Here is a 20864-nt window from a genome sequence, read left to right as displayed (position 1 = left end):
TTATGTAACCCCTAAATCCTCCAGAAAGAAACGAAAAATACACCTATCCAAAAATGCAGATAAAAATTCACTTGATGCCTTCCTGAGAGACAATCTCCACTCCTACCAAATAACCATATAAGTGTGGGACAGATGTGGTGTGAAATCGAAGAAATAGTATCGGCATCAATTGAGAAATTTATACCAAATAAATTAACGAACAACGGAGCTGATCCTCCTTGGTATACATAATGGGTCAGAATACTGTTGCACAAAAAACGAAACAAACATGGCAAATTTAAACAGACGCAAAATCACAAAGATTGGCGTTCTTCAAGAAGTTCGGAATTTGGTGTAACTTCAATGCGAGATGCTTACAATAGTTTCAACGAAACTGCTCTACCATTTGCCTGCGAAAGGCAAGGATCCCGAGTTCGAGTTTCGGTTCGGCACACAGCTTTAATCAGCCAGGAAGTTTCATATCAGCGCACACACCGCTGCAGAGTGAAAATCTCATTCTGGAAACATCCCCTAGCCTGTGTCTAAGCCAAGTCTCCGCAATATCCTTTCTTCCAGGAGTTCTAGTTCTGCAAGGTTCGCAGAAGAGCTTCTGTGAAGTTTGGAAGGTAGGAGACGAGGTAATGACAGAATGGAATCTGTGAGGACGGGTCTTGAGTCATGCTTGGGCAGTTCAGAAGGTAGAGCACTTGCCCGCGGAAGGCAAAGTTCCCGAGTTCGAATCTCGGTCCGACACACATTTTTAATCTGCCAGGAAGTTTCATATCAGCGCACGCTAGCCTACAGAATGAAAATCTCATTCTGGAAATTACAATTACTAACAACTTAAATTGGAAGGAACACATAGAAAATGTTGTGGGGAAGGCTAACCAAAGACTGCGTTTTACTGGCAGGATACTTACAAAATGTAACGGATTTACTAAGGAGACTGCCAACACTAAGCTTGTCCGCCCTCTTTTAGAATACTGCTTCACGGTGTGGGATCCCTACCAGATATAATTGACGTAGTACATCGAAAAGCTTCAAAGAATGGCAGCATGTTTTGTATTATCGCGAAATAGAAGAGAGAGTGTCACTGAAATGATACGGGATTTGGGGTGGACATCAGTAAAACAAAGGCGTTCATCGTTGCGGCAGAATCGTCTCACGAAATTCCAATCACCAACTTTCTCCTCCGAAAGAGAAAAAATTTTTTTTGACACCTAGGGAGAAACGATCACCTCATACGGAAAGATATAGGTGCTCTTTCCGCGCGTTATACAAGATTGGAACAATAGAGAATTGTGAAGCTGGTTCGATGAATTCTCTGCCACGCACTTAAATGCAATTTGCTGAGTATCCACGTAAATGTAGATCTTATTGACATGCACAATTATGCCACTGATAAGCCTTTAATCCACTCACTACGTTGCCTCCTACATTAAAACATAGGAATGACTGGATTGTTAAGCATCCACAGTATCTTATTCCAAATAACAGGTCATATATCACACTGTTCGACAAGGGTTCTATTCCTGATATCAAATTGTGTGCTTCTAAATCAGTTTACCATGGGAAATTCAAATATGTAAACAAAAATCGTTGTCAGGGATACTTTTTATGTAATATGTATACATATATATTTATATGAATATCCACAATTCATGGCAAACACGGGACGTTGTAGAGAAATACGGGTATGTTGCCGCATCCAGTAGTGATGGAACGTGACAATTTCTTGTTCAACAGCAGATGGGAAGAATCAAACGTCATTGGATCATCCCCCGTCACACCTATGTCATTAGGATCACCTCCAATAGCTCATTAACTCGAACGGCGACAGCCGGTCGCTGCCTCGGCAGTAAACCTTTACGCTTCTCAGAGGCAGGTGCATAGAGTTTACAACAGTGGTATTAGCCGTAATTTGTATCAATATTAACGAGTGGGTGTTTTGGCTGACAAGTAACCGTCTCTGTCATACTTAAGAGCACAGTTTCTGTGTTTAAACTGATTTAGCGTGGTGTTGAAGGTAAATTGACAGCTTGTTTTTACATATCAGCGTTTCTCTAGTTCTCTAGTATTAATGTAGTACAGGTGTATTACTGAAGAGGTATTTTTAAATTTTCATAAATGCCACGCCATCGTGGTTATCGATATAAGCCAGACATCTTCTGCTATATCTGTGGGAAGTTCACCTTTGTCAGAAATAGGAAGAAATTTTCAACAGTCATAAAGAAAGCATGTAAACATTACTTTGGAGTAGAGGTAGGAGACCAAGATAAAGAATGGGCACCACATTTCTGTTATGCTACATGTCACTGCAAACTGATTCAGTGGTGGAAAGGTAAAGAGAATCTGGCGTTGTTCGCTGTGCCCATGGTGTGGAGAGAGCCCATGAACCACATTACTGAAGGTTATTTCTGTCTAACTAAAATTCAGGGTTTTACAAACAAAAAATCGAAGAGACTCATTGTTTACCAAGATTTGCCTTCAACGTGAATGCCAGTGCAGCATTCTGACAGCCTTCCAGTACCTTCAAGAGCTCCAGATCAAATTCGGAGTGGCAGTGAGGTAAGTAGCACTGAAGAAATCACAGACGATGATCCTTCCTTTCACTGCACAAGTGAGTCATCGTCACATTTGTTAACACAAGCAGATTTAAATGATTTACTATGTGATCTAGTACTATGTAAACAAAAGGCGCAGCTGCTTGGTTCAAGATTACTGGAGTATAATCTGCTCCACCAAAGTACTAAAATCAGTGTGTTCAGGCACAGAGATCATGCCTTTATTTTCTATTTTGCAACTGACGGAGCACTGAATTTTGCAATGAAAGTGCTGAACTTCACCTATATTTCACAGGAGTGGACGCTTTTCATAGATGCGTCGAAAACAAGTCTCAAGGGTGTTTTGCACCACAACGGAAATAAAATACCGTCTATTTGAGTACCTTAAGCCAGCTTGACCAAAGAGGATTACGAATTCTTACAAAAGGTGCTAAATTCATTACAATACAATGAATACAAATGGAAAATATGTGTAGATTTCAATGTAATTGCTATGGTACTGGGAATGCAACAAGGCTACACGAAGTATGCCTGTTTTCTTTGCGAATGGGATGGTCGAGACAGAAATTCTCATTACGTGATAAAGAAATGGCCTAGGCGGAGATGGAAAGTGGGCGAAAAGAACGTACAACATGGAAGTCTGGTAGCTCCTGAAGATATACTACTTCCAACGCTTCACTTCAAACTTGTCCTTATGAAACAATTCGTGAAGGCCATGGATCCAACAGGCAGTGGGTTTGTATATCTAGCTACCAGATTCCCCCGTCTTTCAGCTGCAAAAATAAAGGATGGTGTATTTGTGGGCCCACAAATCAAGGAGCTGCAGAAAGATGCAAATTTTGAAGCACGTTTAAATGACAAAGAAAAGACAGCATGGGACTGTTTCAAGATGGTGTCAGAAAAATTTCTTCGGAAGAAGAAGAGCTACTAACTACAAAGCAATGGTGAATGACATGATCAAAGCATATCAAGATCTGGGGTGCAATATGTCTTTGAAGGTACATATGGTGGACGCTCATGTGGACTACTTCACAGAGAGTTGTAGTGACGTATCGGATGAACATGGCGAAAGATTCCATAAAGACCTCTCTACCATAGAAAAGCGTTATGAAGGGAAGTGGGTACCTTTTATCTTAGCAGATTATTGGTGGAATATCATTCGAGAGAAGAAAGGTTCACAATACATGAGAAAAAAATGATGCGCATTACAATGCAGTGGCTCATTTTTTGTCAATTTTCTGTAATTTTTCATCTCAAATAAATGCTACAAAGCGTATACACAAAGATTACTGTGTTGTATGTTAGATCTTACCCTCCATTAATGTGATGAACTTGTAACAACATAAAAAGTGAATTTGTTTATCGAATTTCAGCTCATAATTGCTGCACTATATCAGAAACAGAAAAGAGAAATAAAATTGCTATTACTCATAAACTATCTCTGACAGAAAAAAAAACTAAAAACAGTTTTGAATTCAGCACTCGAAGCACAACTAGGATCACAATGTATTTTTTCAGAAATAGAAAAAGTTTTTTTTTTGTAGAACAGTGTTATCTACCAAGTTTAGAAGAGAGTTCTTCAGGATCTACAAGTCTTCCATCCCTGTCCCCCACCCGCCTCCGCCCACCCCCCCGCCTCCCTTCCCCCTACATGCTTCCTGGTGAGACAGGAGCGTCTTACATAGCAGCGCTTTAGACAGAATTGACTAGAGTACATTTTTTAGAAATACTGATGTTATAGTGAGGGAAAGATTATCTGATTTTACAGTAACCAGGCTGCAGCTTTCAGAGTTGACTGACAAGAATGGGAGGCAGTAGTTTAGAAGAGAGTGTGATAGGATTTTAGCCTATTACCCACGTTATTCGGTATTTACTGGGTGATTACAATTAAACTTTCCCTATTTAGCACGTTATGACACGGAAACTACGAGGGTTGATTGAAAAGTAATGCCTCCATCTTCGTTAATTGGGTTTGGATGGGAATATTTTAATAAATCAAACGCAGAAATAATCCTTACAAGGGGAGGCCGCCAATTGTGAAATTCAGATTCGATTCATACTGCGCGTAATAAAAGCTCATGGCCAGAGGTGTAATGTGGCAAAGCACCAAGATGCCCTTCTCAGCCGTTGTCGAGAAAATGGGCAGTTAAAAGAAACCGTTGCGCTGAAATACTCCCTACGATTAATAATTTTCCACAGTGTCGTGGTGCAGTGGTAAGCGCTCGATCATGCTTATCTTTTTCACACCATGCGTGCCATGAACTTCCCGCAAGGTTTTATCAACATTATTACAAATCTTCTGCAGAAGTCAACATCGATAGTTATGGTAAATGGTCAGTCCAGTAGGCCCATTGTAATGAAAAGTTCGGTGCGACAAGGGTGCCCGATGTCTATGTCATTCTTTGCAATAGCAATCGAGCCATTGCTTTTTCGCCTGAGCCACAACCTACAAGGATTCACTACACGCGGCCGTAGGATTGTCTGCAGAGCATATGCCGATGAAGTTGCATTTATTGTCAAAGACAACGACGAGATAGAGAAAGCACTCGACATAATAAACAAATATGAACAAGTATCTGGTGCGAAAATGAATAGGAATAAGTCTGGCATAATGAATATTGGAAGCGGATTAGGAGTTCCCATTCATGGGCCAATAAAGGAAATTGTCACCATGACATGTCTTGGAGTGGAGTACACAAGGAATATCCGGCAGACCATCGCAGTTAATTACAGAAGAATCCTCAACACCATCCGTGCCTGTATACGTCAGCACAATCTCCGTACTCTTGATGAGATACAAAGAGTGGCTCTCGTCAACATCTATTGTCCTCTAAATTAAATTACGTGGCTCAAGCCCTGCCAATTCCGAGGGAAGTGGCGAACAGGATTTTGGCTGCTTTTGGCCATTTCGTCAGCCGCGGCCACATCTTCAAAGTACCAAACATTGACTCTACCGACTGGGAATGGTGGATTGAATCTCACAGACGTGTACAATAAAGCACAAGCATTGTACGTCTGTAAAACATATAAACTGTGGAAGCGGTCAGTCGACAGTGTCACCGCATTCTTGTTAAATGAAATAGCGCCGGCCAGCCAGGACGCCCCAAGAGACGTTCACCACATCCCAAATGAACTTTACCACCTAAAACATTTCTTCGTAGAATGTAGCTACATTGGACTGGGAACACCCGAGAAAGATGTCATCAAAGCCAAGAAAATATACCAAAACTTAATTAACTTTCAGACCAAGAACATCATAGAACAAAAATACGTCGGTCACTCTTGGCATGATATCTGGAGGAAGATACACCACCCGCATTTACCAACAAAAGTGCGGTCATTGCGGTACTACTTTGTGAATAGGAAATTTCCAACGAACTCCAGACTACATTCCATTCACCTGGCTGATTCCCCTTTGTGTACCACTTGCAACCTGATTGATACAGATGAACATCAATTTGTCTGTGGAAATGCGAATAATATATGGTTGTCAATCAGAAAAAAATTAGCAACTATGCAGAGAAAACCGCCGTATTTGATAACGCCAGCGTGCCTTTTATACCCGAAAGAGGAGCTATACCCCACCTGGAAGAAAAATGCCGTCAACTGGTTGAAGGGACACGCGGTATTTTACCTGCTGTCCAGTAAAGAAAGGAGCGAAGGAGATTATTGGACGTACATTTCCGACCAGCATCACAAGCTACTACGCATGAATAATTATTATCATACATACGCCAACTTCCTCAGAAGAACAGTCATGTGAACACCATTTTCGATGATGCGATTCAGAATATGAAGAAACGAGAGACAATTTGATCTTTGAAAAACAAATACGATCAAGTGACGAACATCACTATCTGGTTTAGACTTGGATTTTTTTTTCTAAAATGCCAAGGAACCTTTGTTTTTTAATTTTAAATGTCAGTTGAAAAATATGTACTACTGAGGAATGTTATGAAAAAAAAAAAAAAAAAAAAGCGCTCGGATTCGTAATCCAAAGGTCGCCGGATCGAATCCCGCGCCATGCAACATTTTTTTTTTAGTATTTGTTTTTTATAATTCAGATATATATATATATATATATATATATATATATATATTCCCGGCAATCAGTTGCAACAATTATGCATATAATAAGTTGTTGAAAGTCGTTTGTCGTGGAAAAACTGGCGACTTCGAACATCATTAAGTTTTCCGCAGTCAAAGTTGTATTTCACAAATGTTATTAATTATCTTCATAATGTTAACCACGTATAGTTAACGGAAGACGTAGAAACGATATTCCGAAACGAATACGTATAGCGTAAGTCAAACGTTCGAATTAGAATAGAGACCCCACGAACACAAATTTGCTGTGGCAGGTATGATACATAAACTCTGTTACTCCCTCGTTACACTTGAAGGACAGATGTTGAATGGGCCGAAACGAGCCGCCGCATAACAGCGTAGTTGCCTGCAAACTTCGAAAGAAGGTAGATGCGGTCCCTAGCGCAACTTATAACATCGTCGAAAATCAGTGCGGACGGGAGAGCTTTGGTACACCCTGTTAAACAAACGGAAAAATGGAGGCGGTACAATTGGAGAGCGATCCGCCTTCACCAACATGCATAAGCAATTCATTAATAGAATATATATATGGTTCAAATGGCTCTGAGCACTATGCGACTCAACTGCTGAGGTCATCAGTCGCCTAGAACTTAGAACTAATTAAACCTAACTAACCTAAGGACAGCACACAACACCCAGCCATCACGAGGCAGAGAAAATCCCTGACCCCGCCGGGAATCGAACCCGGGAACCCGGGCGTGGGAAGCGAGAACGCTACCGCACGACCACGAAATGCGGGCTAGAATATATCAATTACAAAAATTAATAATAAAAAAATGCATAGCGCGAGATTCGATCCGGCGACCTTCTGATTACGAACCCGAGCGCTTACCGCTGCGACACGACGCTGTAGTAAATTATTAATCGTAGAGAGTATTTCAGCGCAACGGTTTCTTTTAACTGTCGATTTTCTCGACAACGGCTGAGAAGTGCATCTTGGTGCTTTGCCACATTACACCTCTGGCCAGGAGCCTTTATTATGCGCAGTATGAACCGAATCTGAATTTCACAATTGGCGGCCTCCCCTTGTTAGAATTATTTAAGCGCCTGCCTCCCACTCAGTGAGGCAATCTGATATTCGCGTGAGTCTCTCATATCTCGCTTACAGATATCGTATTTACTTTGCTTATTTCCGTGTACGAGTGGACGTTGTTGATTTCGTGCAGTTTTCGTTTGTGACCCCGTTGCTTCTTGCGTGTTGTTATTCTTGGTGTCTTGCTCGGTCGTCTGTCGTTGCGTGTATATCCTTTCCCGTTCGTCCGTCTTTTTTTTTTCGCGGGCCGCTCCCGTTCGGTCCCGCCGCATTTTCGTTCACGGCAGTACAGAATAGTAAGGAGTGTAGAGAGTAGCTATCGTTGACAAAATCACGCAAGAGTTCATATCATTTACAGTTCTATAGACTGTTAAAGTGCGCGTCATATATCTTGGCGGCCGAGTTTAGGTTCGTTCTGCGCATCTGACGTCACAAAACACAGTCAGCCAATGAACAGAGAACGACGTTGCCAGATCTCGACTGCAGCGCAGAGCACAGACGAGTGTCTTCAGTTTTAGAAACGTTCAGTCATAAATAAAGTAATAGAACAAAAGCAATGTCTTGATAGCAGACTTTCTTTTATAGAAAGTTTGGAAAAAGCATTCTTTATACCAGTTGCTTCATATTCTATTAATTAATTAAACCAAACAAGCAATAAGACTCCTAATTCAGGCGATAGCAAGGAAAGGTGTTTGTTTCAATCTCACGAACTGCTTTTTCGCAATAAAGAACAGCGGTAATTGTTTATTTCCTATTGTACTTCGACGAAACGTGAGTAGTTCATAGTCATACCAACAATGTTTATAAGTAGTTGCGTGAGGTGTGAGAGTCCTTACGGAGTTACACTGTTTGATGAGCTGAGATAGAGGAATGGTTAAGGTGTGGGGCTTCCAAGTGAAAGGTTATGATTTCAAACCTTGTGCGGTGTTTAATATTTTCTTTATTTAAAAACAATATTGGAGTGCCTTACTTCACGAATTTTATTCGTTTGAATGAAATTTTTAGTGCTTTGACTCTTCATTAACTTTTTCGCTGCTGCAGACACGTGCTCCCCACATTCCGCGCTGTGCGCGATTTTGTCATCACTGCACTTCTCGCCTGTGCAGACACATGGTGTTCCCACTGCTTTGCCACACTTATCATTCGATTTCACAAAAACTATTTGGCAAAAAATTTGATTTTTACACGTCTTCTTGACTGGTCCCTCCCCCCATAAATGACTTAATTTTGTTTTGATGTGCAGCATTAAATGTAGTAAACCATTGCACGAAATTTTGAACAGTTTGCAGAGGTACAGGGTGTTTCAAAAATGACCGGTATATTTGAAACGGCAATAAAAACTAAACGAGCAGCGATAGAAATACACCGTTTGTTGCAATATGCCTGGGACAACAGTACATTTTCAGGCAGACAAACTTTCGAAATTACAGTAGTTACAATTTTCAACAACAGATGGCGCTGCGGTCTGGGAAACTCTATAGTACGATATTTTCCACATATCCACCATGCGTAGCAATAATATGGCGTAGTCTCTGAATGAAATTACCCGAAACCTTTGACAACGTGTCTGGCGGAATGGCTTCACATGCAGATGAGATGTACTGCTTCAGCTGTCCAATTGTTTCTGGATTCTGGCGGTACACCTGGTCTTTCAAGTGTCCCCACAGAAAGAAGTCACAGGGGTTCATGTCTGGCGAATAGGGAGGCCAATCCACGCCGCCCCCTGTATGTTTCGGATAGCCCAAAGCAATCACACGATCATCGAAATATTCATTCAGGAAATTAAAGACGTCGGCCGTGCGATGTGGCCGGGCACCATCTTGCATAAACCACGAGGTGTTCGCAGTGTCGTCTAAGGCAGTTTGTACCGCCACAAATTCACGAAGAATGTCCAGATAGCGTGATGCAGTCATCGTTTCGGATCTGATAAATGGGCCAATGATTCCTTTGGAAGAAATGGCGGCCCAGACCAGTACTTTTTGAGGATGCAGGGAAGATGGGACTGCAACATGGGGCTTTTAGGTTCCCCATATGCGCCGGTTCTGTTTATTGACGAAGCCGTCCAGGTAAAAATAAGCTTCGTCAGTAAACCAAATGCTGACCACATGCATATCGCCGTCATCAATCCTGTGCACTATATCGTTAGCGAATGTCTCTCGTGCAGCAATAGTAGCGGCGCTGAGGGGTTGCCGCGTTTGAATTTTGTATGGATAGAGGTGTAAACTCTGGCGCATGAGACGATATGTGGACGTTGGCGTCATTTGGACCGCAGCTGCAACACGGCGAACGGAAACCCGAGGCCGCTGTTGGATCACCTGCTACACTAGCTGCGCGTTGCCCTCTGTGGTTGCCGTACGTGGTCGCCCTACCTTTCCAGCACGTTCATCCGTCACGTTCCCAGTCCATTGAAATTTTTCAAACAGATCCTTTATTGTATCGCTTTTCGGTCCTTTGGTTACATTAAACCTCCGTTGAAAACTTCGTCTTGTGGCAACAACACTGTGTTCTAGGCAGTGGAATTCCAACACCAGAAAAATCCTCTGTTCTAAGGAATAAACCATGTTGTCTACAGCACACTTGCACGTTGTGAACAGCACACGCTTACAGCAGAAAGACGACGTACAGAATGGCGCACCCACAGACTGCGTTGTCTTCTATATCTTTCACATCACTTGCAGCGCCATCTGTTGTTGAAAATTGTAACTACTGTAATTTCGAAAGTTTGTCCGCCTGAAAATGTACTGTTGTCCCAAGCATATTGCAACAAACCGTGTATTTCTATCGCTGCTCGTTTAGTTTTTATTGCCGTTTCAAATATACCGGTCATTTTTGAAACACCCTGTAAAAGTCCATAGCGTATACTTTCTGTATGGTCGATTTTAGTTGTCACAATGTTGAGAATGAAATGTGGACAAGATACCTAAATTTCGTATAAAATTTACTGTATAACAATATCTCATTTAATTTAAGTACCACATAGGTGTCGTATGTAATATTGAGAAATATTCCGTCTTTCGCGACTGTAATAAAAGTTTTATTTACACAGGGCTCGTTTGGCTTTATTTCTCAATATTACATACGACACTTATGTGGTACTTAAATTAAATGAAATATATGGGTATCTTGTCCACATTTCATTCTCAACATTGTGGCAACTAAAATCGACCATACGGAAAGTATACTCTATGGACTTTACCTCTGCAAACTCTTCAAACTTTCGTGCAATGGTTTACTATATTTAATGCTGCATAATAACTGCGTTGAACATCGAAACAAAATTAAGTAATTCATGGGGGGAAGGTATCAGTCAAGAAGATAGGTAAAAATCTAATTTTTGAGCCAAATAGTTTTTGTGGAATCGAATGATAAAGAGTGTCAAAGCAGTCGGAACACAATGTGTCTGCACAGGCGAGCAGTGCAGTGACAAAATCGCCCACAGCGCGGAATGCAGGGAGCACGTCTTTGTAGCAGCGAAAGGGTTAATGCGGCCGTGGTGGCTTTACTTCATGAACTGCGCGCTCCCCCCTAAACGTAAGCTTGCGAACTATGCTATACTACGGCGCTGCTTCTCTTGGCGCGTGCGTCGTGTGCAACTGGCAACGCAGCAATCTCCCGCGTCTAGGCGGGCATGCGCGAGCCGCTAAGATAAAAGCATTGAACTATAGTGAGTTAGCTGAACTATAACCGCCCGGTTAGCCGTGCGGTCTAACGCACGGCTTTCGGAGCGTGAAGGAGCGCATGGTCCCTGGCACGAATCCACCCGGCGGATTTGTGTCGAGGTCCGGTGAACCGGCCAGTCTGTGGATGGTTTTTAGGCGGTTTTCCATCTGCCTCGGCGAATGCGGGCTGGTTCCCCTTATTCCGCCTCAATTACACTATGTCGGCGATTGCTACGCAAACAAGTTCTCCACGTACGCATACACCACCATTACTCTACCACGCTACCATAGGGATTACACTCGTCTGGTGTGAGACGTTCCGTGGGGGGTCCACCGGGGGCGGATCCGCACAATAACCCTGAGTTCGGTGTGGGGTGGCGGAGGGGTGAAGTGGACTGCGGTGGTCGTCGTGCAGTTGTGGACCACTGAGGCTGCGGCGGGGACGGAGCCTCTCCGTCGTTTCTAGGTCCCCAGTTGAAAAACAATACAATAGGTGAACTATTGATGACTCAGTTATTCGTTACATGCGCCCAACATTTTTCGGTTTAAATTTTACAAAGATTGTCGTAGCTATTAAAAATTCATAAGAACCAATTTTAAGGACTATCTGTACGGGATTACGAATCTTTATAGGGCTATGAGAAATAATTGTATACTTTCTAGCCTTAATAAAAACGTGTTACATAAGAAAACTATTTAATTTAAATAATTATTTTACCTTACCAACATCTGCGTGAGTAGTACTTCAGTTGCTACAAAGGCAAAGTCTGGGATGACTATTAATATTATCTACCACGCCAGTAATATGCAACGTGACCATTAATGGTCATAACACACTTGACTGGGGTACCTCTAGAGGTACTTCCACATGTATCGATGTATCTCCGTTTCAAGTTAACATGCTGCATGCTCCCTATCGGAAAATCCACGATGCAGACACAAATTTAGTTTCATACGCAGTGTGATACTATTACAGTTAATAGCCGTTGGTTTGGTACGGAATCAAGAGCTATATGGAAGCTACGAAACAGCTTATGATGTGTGTTGGAGGCTACTTTGTGTAACAAGATCACTTCTCCCTACATCTACATCTATAGTCCACAAGCCACCTCATAGTGGATGGCGGAGGATACTTTCTGCATACCCGTCAAATTTTATTTCCATAGCCCTCTCGCAAGATGTACGTAGGAGGAAGCAATACAACAACTGACTTTTCTAAAACATATGCTTCCGGAATTTTAACAGATAGTCACACCGTCCTGCCCAACGCTTCTGTTGTAGCATCTGCTAAGCAACTCCGAGACGCTCTGGCGGTTGTTCAAACAACCTGTGACGAAACGTGCTGCCGTTCTTTGGATATTCTGTGTTTATCCTATCTGGAAAGTGTTTCATACTGTGGAGAAATAGTCAAGTATCTTTCGAACAAAGGTGGTGCAAGCCTTCACAGGCAGATTACACCTCCCGCTGAGTTTTCCACTGAATCTCAATCAGGCATCTTCCTTACCTAGGATGGCTACTATGTGGCCATTCAATTTTAAATCCTTCTGTGGGCGTAGTCCCAGATATTTAAAGAACGTGACTGTTTCCAGTGATCGTACAACATTGAATTTTCTCCGTCCATTTACGCTCACTATGCTGTGTATGTTGAGGGTCAGCTGCCAGCTTCTGCATCAAGTGCCAAGCACGAATTCTCTATAGATCTTCCAGTGTTTCACTACTATTTTCAGGCTTTACGACTTCTCCTTATTGAGAAACAGCAATCGTGAAGAGCCTCGTGTAGCTTCAGTCTTAATTTACTTTATCATTTACATACAGTGTGTTCCAAAAAGATGCATCATTTCACACGACCATTTCTTCCACTCACGTACGCAAAGTTAGAATAATTTTTGCAGCTAAGTTTGGAATCAAAGTTTTCTATTGCCTTTCACGAATGTTCGACGTACTCTCCTCTGGTCTAGTGAGAAACATCCAGACGATAGTCGAATTCGTCCACGCTTTTGTGAGCATGTCTGGAATGATTGTAATCTCTGTTGTTGCTGCTAGTGGCTGTCGCCGAGCGGTTCTAGGCGCTTCAGTCTGGAACCGCGCTGCTGCTACGGTCGCAGGTTCGAATCCTGCCTCGGGCATGGATGTGTGTGATGTCCTTAGGCTGGTTAGGTTTAAGTAGTTCTAAGTCTAGGGGACTGATGACCTCAAATCTTAAGCCCATAGTGCTTAGAGCCATTTTTTTCTGTTGTTGCTACACAGCGTCTCATTTCCCACAAAGCTGCTGAAAAGGGAAGGACACAGAGGAACACTTTCAGGAACACTGGCAAAAAAGTCACATGCCGTGCTATAAGGCAGACTTTCAAATGAACGGTGCAGTGCCAGATCAGCACGCCAGTTAAGCTGCGGCAGGGGCAGTCCCGCGGCGAAAATCATGCCACAAAGTTTTTAACTAAATTGCATAGCACATAGCTGTTTAACTCTCTTTTATTATAACTACGAGTTTCTGTTCGCACCATCATCACTGTGTGAAAAATCAAATGTTAATCTCAGGTTACAGAATACATGAATATGGCAATACATATACGAGGGGTGTTCAATAAGTAACGCAAGACAGTTTTTTCTCGGTCAGTTACGGTTGAAAAGAAAATGCAGAATTCGTTGTGGGACGTCGCTTCAGCCTTCCCATAGGTGGCGACGCTATACGCAGCCTTCAAAATGGCGTCTCTAACGGAGGTGGGCTGCAAGCAGAGCGCTGTCATTGAATTTATTTTGGCGGAAATCCAGAGCATCACAGATATTCATAGGCCTTGCAAAGTGTCTAAGGACATCTGGCAGTGAAAAAAAGCACGGCGAGTCTGTGGGCGAGGCGTCTGTCACAATCCCAACAGGGTTGCGCAAACCTGTCCGATCTTCCACGTGCCGATTGGCAGCACACAGTTGCGATTCCTGGCGTGCTGGAACGTGCGGACACTCTCATTCGAGGTGATCGACGGATCGGAATGAAACACGTCGCTACTCAACTGGACGTCTCTGTCGGTAGTGCTGACACACTCCTCCACCAGTTGGACTACCCTATGGTGTGCCCGCACGGTTCCTCACCGCCTAACAGAAGAACGCAAAGAGCAATGAAGGATGCACTCCGCGGGAAGCAGCACGTGGATGATGGGGAGGATACTGATGCAGCAAGACGTCGTCTCCGGCGTCGACCAGTAGAGTGCTACCATGTGGACATACAGGCTGTCCCAGTAAGATGGCATAAGGCCTTCGTAGATTGTATTGGAAAATGCGGTTTTGTATCCAAAAGAGGGGGAATAAAACAGTGTATTGGAATCCTGAATAAACCCAACATGCTTTGAGAAAAAAATGTGTTGCATTACTTATCGAACGGCCCTCGTAATTACTACCCCGCCTGAACTGCTGAACGTCTACAGAATGAAGTAGGTACCCTTGCACGAAATGCGGCGAGCACAATTTGAAGTCACAGTTACAGCGCATGTTCAACAGTGATTTCAGTTAGGGCACATTAACTTTTTTGCAAGTATATCTGTTTTCTTCTGTTTGTGTTTAGCAATTCAGTTAGGACAGTAATTGTATGGTCTGGCATATTCATATATGCTATGACATGTGACTAAAATCTGATTTTTTATAACATGATGGTTGTGTAAACTGAAACCAATACTTATATTGCACAGCTCTTTGTCAAGCATTTTAAAATACACGCAACGATTGTTGGCAATCGCCTTCAGGAAATGTTAAGTTGCAACTGTTGAAATGGAGAACGCAAAACCCTTTTTGTTGCTCTGTTATCGGCATCTCAACCCGACCCACGCTGGGTAATAAACCAGCCAGCGAACGAGCTAGCTGCACCGTGGAGTCCCCAACCGGCAACCACATTAACCAGCAGTTTACAAAAAATGGTTCAAATGGCTCTGAGCACTACGCGACTTAACATCTATGGTCATCAGTCCCCTAGAACTCAGAACTACTTAAACCTAACTGACCTAAGGACAGCACACGACACCCAGTCATCACGAGGCAGAGAAAATCCCTGACCCCGCCGGGAATCGAACCCGGGAACCCGGGCGCGGGAAGCGAGAACGCTACCGCACGACCACGAGCTGCGGACAGCAGTTTACAAATGGCGTCAAACAGAAGCTATAGACTTGAGAAATGGACGGATCTCTTTGAACCAGCCCGTAAAAGGTGGACAGTAATGGTCGTATAACACTGTCTTTTTGAGGCGTTTGTCAGGAAGAATCAATACGCAAAGAAGTGGTATACGGATGTACTAAGAAACGACGAGATTCGCTTGAAGTTCTCTAAGGCTATAGATACAGCAATAAGAAATAGCTCAGTAGGAAGTACAGTTGAAGAGGAATGGACATTCCTAAGAAGGGTCATCACAGAAGTTGGGAAGGAAAATATTGGTACAAAGAAGGTAACTGCGAAGAAACCATGAGTAACAGAAGAAATACTTCATCTGATCGATGAAAGGAGGAAGTACAAAAGCGTTCCGGGAAACTCAGGAACACAGAAATACAAGTCGCTGAGGAATGAAATAAATAGGAAGTGCAGGGAAGCTAAGACGAAATGGCTGCAGGAAAAGTGTGAAGACACCGAAAAAGAAATGATTGTCGGAAGGACAGACTCAGCATACAGGAAAGTCAAAACAACCTTCGGTGACATTAAAACCAAGGGTGGTAACATTAAGAGTGCAACGGGAATTCCATTGTTAAATGCAGAGAAGAGAGCGGATAGGTGGAAAGAATACATTGAAAGCCTCTATGAGGGGGAAGATTTGTCTGATGTGATAGAAGAAGAAACAGGAATCGATTTAGAAGAGATAGGGGATATAGTATTAGAATCAGAGTTTAAAAGAGCTTTGGAGGACTTAAGGTCAAACGAGGCAGAAGGGATAGATAACATTCCATCAGAATTTCAAAAACCATTGGGGGAAGTGGCCATAAAACGACCATTCACGTTGATGTGTAGAATATATGAGTCTGGCCACATACCATCTGACTTTCGGAAAAGCATCATCCACACAATTCCGAAGAGGGCAGGAGCTGACAAGTGCGATAATTATCGCACAATTAGCTTAACAGCTCATGCATCCAAGTTGCTTACAAGGATAATATACAGAAGACTGTAAAAGAAAATTGAGGGTGCGCTAGATGATTATAGTTTGGCTTTAGGAAAAATAAGGGATAGAGAATGGCAATTCTGACGTTGCGGTTGATAATGAAAGCAAAATCAAGACACATTCATAGCATTTATCGACCTGGAATAAGCGTTCGACAATGTAAAATGATGAAAGCTGTTCGAAATTATGAAAAAAGTAGGGGTAAGCTATAGGGAGAGATGGGTCATATACAATATGTACAATAGCCAAGAGGGAATAATATGAGTGGACGACTAAGAACGAAGCGCTCGTATTAAAAAGGGTGCAAGACAAGGCTATAGCATTTCGCCCCTACTGTTCAATCTGTACATCGAGGAAGCAACGATGGAAATAAAAGTAGTGTTCAGGAGTGGAATGAAAATTCAAGGTACAAGGATATCAATGATACGATTCGCTGATGACATTGCTATCCTGAGTGAAAGTGAAGAAGAATTACATGATCGGCTGAACGGAATGAAGAGTAATGAGTACACAGTATGGATTGAGAATAAATCGAAGAAAGACGAAAGCAATGAGAAGTAGTAGAAATGAGAACAGCTAGAAACTTAACATCAGGATTGATGGTCACGAAGTAGACAAGGAATTTTGCTACCTAGGCAGTAAAATAATCAGTGACGGACGGAGCAAGGAGGATATCAAAAGCAGACTAACAATGGCAAAAAGGACATTCCTGGCCAAGAGAAGTCTACCAACATCAAATATCGGCCTAAATTTGAGGAAGAAATTTCTGAGAATGTACGTCTGGAGTACAGGATTGTATGGTAGTGAAACATGGACTGTGGGAAAACCGGAACAGAAGAGAATCGAGGCATTTGAGATGTGGTGCTAGAGACGAATGTTGAAAATTAGGTAGACTGATAAGGTAAGGAATGAGGAGGTTCTGCGCAGAATCGGAGAGGAAAGGAATATGTGGAAAACATTGATAGGGAGAAGGAACAGGATGACAGGACATCTGTTAAGCAATGAGGGAATGACTTCCATGGTACTAGAGGGAACTGTAGAGGGCAAAAACTGTAGAGAAAGACAGAGATTGGAATACAACCAGCAAATAATTGAGGTTGCAAGTGCTACTCTGAGATGAAGAAGTCGGCACAGGTGATGAATTCGTGGTGGGCCGCATCAAACCAGTCAGAAGACTGATGAGAAAAAGAAAAAACACTATCTTTGGGTATGCTCTGAGGCACTTGTACGCCTGGCGGTGTATCTCTGTTATGGTTGACGTGTCGCATCCAATTTGCCAGGAACTCACTGAGCCCGCTGCCAGCTGTGTAGTGGTACCTGTGGTCCTTGGGGAGACCATGTGGTAGACGACGCTGGCGGCGCCCGCCGAGTGGCCCATCAGCGTGACGGAGGAAGGGTCGCCGCCGAAGTGCTCGATGTTGTCGCGGACCCAGCGCAGCGCCAGGTACTGGTCGAGCAGGCCCAGGTTGCCGCGGGCGCTGCCGTCCTCAAGGCACAGGAAGCCTGCCGCACAAAGTACCTCGTCTCACACACGCGTACTCTACTGACGCCAAAATTTGTTAGGGATTACCTGTATCTCAACACTATACTAAATTACACTACTGGCCATTAAAATTGCTACGCCAAGAAGAAATGCTGATGATAAACGGGTATACATTGGACAAATATATTATACTAGAACTGACATGTGATTACATTTTCATGCAATTTGGGTGCACACATCCTCAGAAATCAGTACCCAGAACAACCACATCTGGCCGTAATAACGGCCTTGATACGCCTGGGCATCGAGTCAAACAGAGATTGGATGGCGTGTACAGGTACAGCTGCCCATGCAGCTTCAACACGATACCACAGTTCATCAAGAGTGGTGACTGGCATATTGTGACGAGCCAGTTGCTTGCCCATCATCGACCAGACGTTTTCAATTGGTGAGAGATCTGGAGAATGTGCTGGCCAGGGCAGCAGTCGAACATTTTCTGTATCCAGAAAGGCCCGTACAGGACCTGCAACATGCGGTCGTGCATTATCCTGTTGAAATGTAGGGTTTCGCAGGTATCGAATGAAGGGTGGGGCCACGGGTCGTAACACATCTGAAATGTAACGTCCACTGTTCAAAGTGCCGTCAATGCGAACAAGAGGTGACCGGAGACGTGGCACCAAAGGCACTCCATACCATCACGCCGGGTGATACGCCAGTATGGCGATGACGAATACACGCTTCCAATGTGCGTTCAGCGCGATGTCGCCAAACACGGATGCGACCATCACGATGCTGTAAACAGAACCTGGATTCATCCGAAAAAATGACGTTTTGCCATTCGTGCACCCAGGTTCGTCGTTGAGTACACCATCGCAGGCTCTCCTGTCTGTGATGCAGCGTCAAGGGTAACCGCAGCCATGGTCTCAGAGCCGATAGTCCCTGTTGCTGCAAACGTCGTCGAACTGTTCGTGCAGTTGGTTGTTGTCTTGCAAACGTCCCCATTTGTTGACTCAGGGATCGAGACGTGGCTGCACGATCCGTTACAGCCATGCGGATAAGATGGCTGTCATCTCGACTGCTATTGATACGAGGCCGTTCGGATCCAGCACGGCGTTCCGTATTACCATCCTGAACTCACCGATTCCATATTCTCCTAACAGTCATTGAATCTCGACCAACGCGAGCAGAAATGTCGCGATACGGTAAACCGCAATCGCGATAGGCTACAATCCGACCTTTATCAAAGTCGGAAACGTGATGGTACGCAATTCTCCTCCTTACACGAGGCATCACAACAACGTTTCACCAGGAAACGCCGGTCAACTGCTGTTTGTGTATGAGAAATCGGTTGGAAACTTTCCTCATGTCGCCACGTTGTAGGTGTCACCACCGGCGCCAACGTTGTGTGAATGCTCCGAAAAGCTAATCATTTGCATGTTACAGCATCGTCTTCCTGTCGGTTAAATTTCGCGTCTGTAGCACATCATCTTCGTAGTGTAGCAATTTTAATGGCCAGTAGTGTAAGAGGCTACCTCCATGAACCATGGACCTTGCCGTTGGTGGGGAGGCTTGCGTGCCTCAGCGATACAGATGGCCGTACCGTAGGTGCATCCACAACGGAGGGGTATCTGTTGAGAGGCCAGACAAACGTGTGGTTCCTGAAGAGGAGCAGCAGCCTTTTCAGTAGTTGCAGGGGCAACAGTCTGGATGATTGTCTGATCTGGCCCTGTAACACTAACCAAAAATGCTTTGCTGTTGTGGTACTGCGAACGGCTGAAAGCAAGGGGAAACTACGGCCGTAATTTTTCCCGAGGGCATGCAGCTTTACTATATGATTAAATGATGGTGGCGTCCTCTTGGGTAAAATATTCCGGAGGTAAAATAGTCCCCCATTCGGATCTCCGGGCGGGGACTAGTCAAGAGGACGTCGACGTCGTTATCAGGAGAAAGAAAACTGGCGTTCTGCGGATCGGAGCGTGGAGTGTCAGATCCCTTAATCGGGCAGGTAGGTTAGAAAATTTAAAAAGGGAAATGGATAGGTTAGAGTTAGATATAGTGGGAATTAGTGAAGTTCGGTGGCAGGAGGAACAAGACTTTTGGTCAGGTGAATACAGGGCTATAAATACAAAATCCAATAGGGGTAATGCAGGAGTAGGTTTATAATGAATAGGAAAATAGGAATGCGGGCAAGCTACTACAAACAGCATAGTGAACGCATTATTGTGGCCAATATAGACACGAAGCCCACGCCTACAACAGTAGTACAAGTTTATATGCCAACTAGCTCTGCAGATGATGAAGAAATTGATGAAATGTATGATGAGATAAAAGAAATTGTTCAGGTAGTGAAGGGAGACGAAAATTTAATAGTGATGGGTGGCTGGAATTCGAGAGTAGGAAAAGGGAGAGAAGGAAACATAGTGGGTGAATATGGATTGGGGGAGAGAAATGAAAGAGGAAGCCGTCTGTTAGAATTTTGCACAGAGCATAAGTTAATCATAGCTAACACTTGGTTCAAGAATCATAAAGGAAGGTTGTATACGTGGAAGAATCCTGGAGATACTAGAAGGTATCAGATAGATTGTATAATGGTAAGACAGAGATTTAGGAACCAGGTTTTAAATTGTAAGACGTTTCCAGGGGTAGATATGGACTCTGACCACAATCTATTGGTTATGAACTGTAGATTAAAACTGAAGAAACTGCAAAAAGGTGGAAATTTAAGGAGATGGGACCTGGATAAACAGACTAAACCAGAGGTTGTACAGAGTTTCAGGGAGAGCATAAGGGAACAATTGACAGGAATGAGGGAAAGAAATACGGTAGAAGAAGAATGGGTAGCTTTGGGGGATGAAGTAGTGAAGGCAGCAGAGGATCAAGTCGGTAAAAAGACGAGGGGTGGTAGAAA

At 43.5% G+C, this 20864-nt stretch overlaps 1 protein-coding gene across 1 annotated transcript in view; it reads right to left on the bottom strand.

The window, feature by feature from the left end:
- The window catches only part of LOC124623368 (carboxylesterase 4A-like), a 363176-nt gene that overhangs the window by 148568 nt on the left and 193744 nt on the right, over nt 1-20864 (bottom strand). The window contains exon 6 of the mRNA XM_047149031.1: nt 17791-17976. Within this exon, the coding sequence (XP_047004987.1) occupies nt 17791-17976 (186 nt within the window). The remainder of the gene's footprint in view (nt 1-17790; nt 17977-20864) is intronic.

Source organism: Schistocerca americana, chromosome 1 (genome assembly GCF_021461395.2).
Source record: "Schistocerca americana isolate TAMUIC-IGC-003095 chromosome 1, iqSchAmer2.1, whole genome shotgun sequence".
Classification (NCBI taxonomy): domain Eukaryota; kingdom Metazoa; phylum Arthropoda; class Insecta; order Orthoptera; family Acrididae; genus Schistocerca; species Schistocerca americana.
This window is presented reverse-complemented; position numbering and strand designations above follow the sequence as displayed.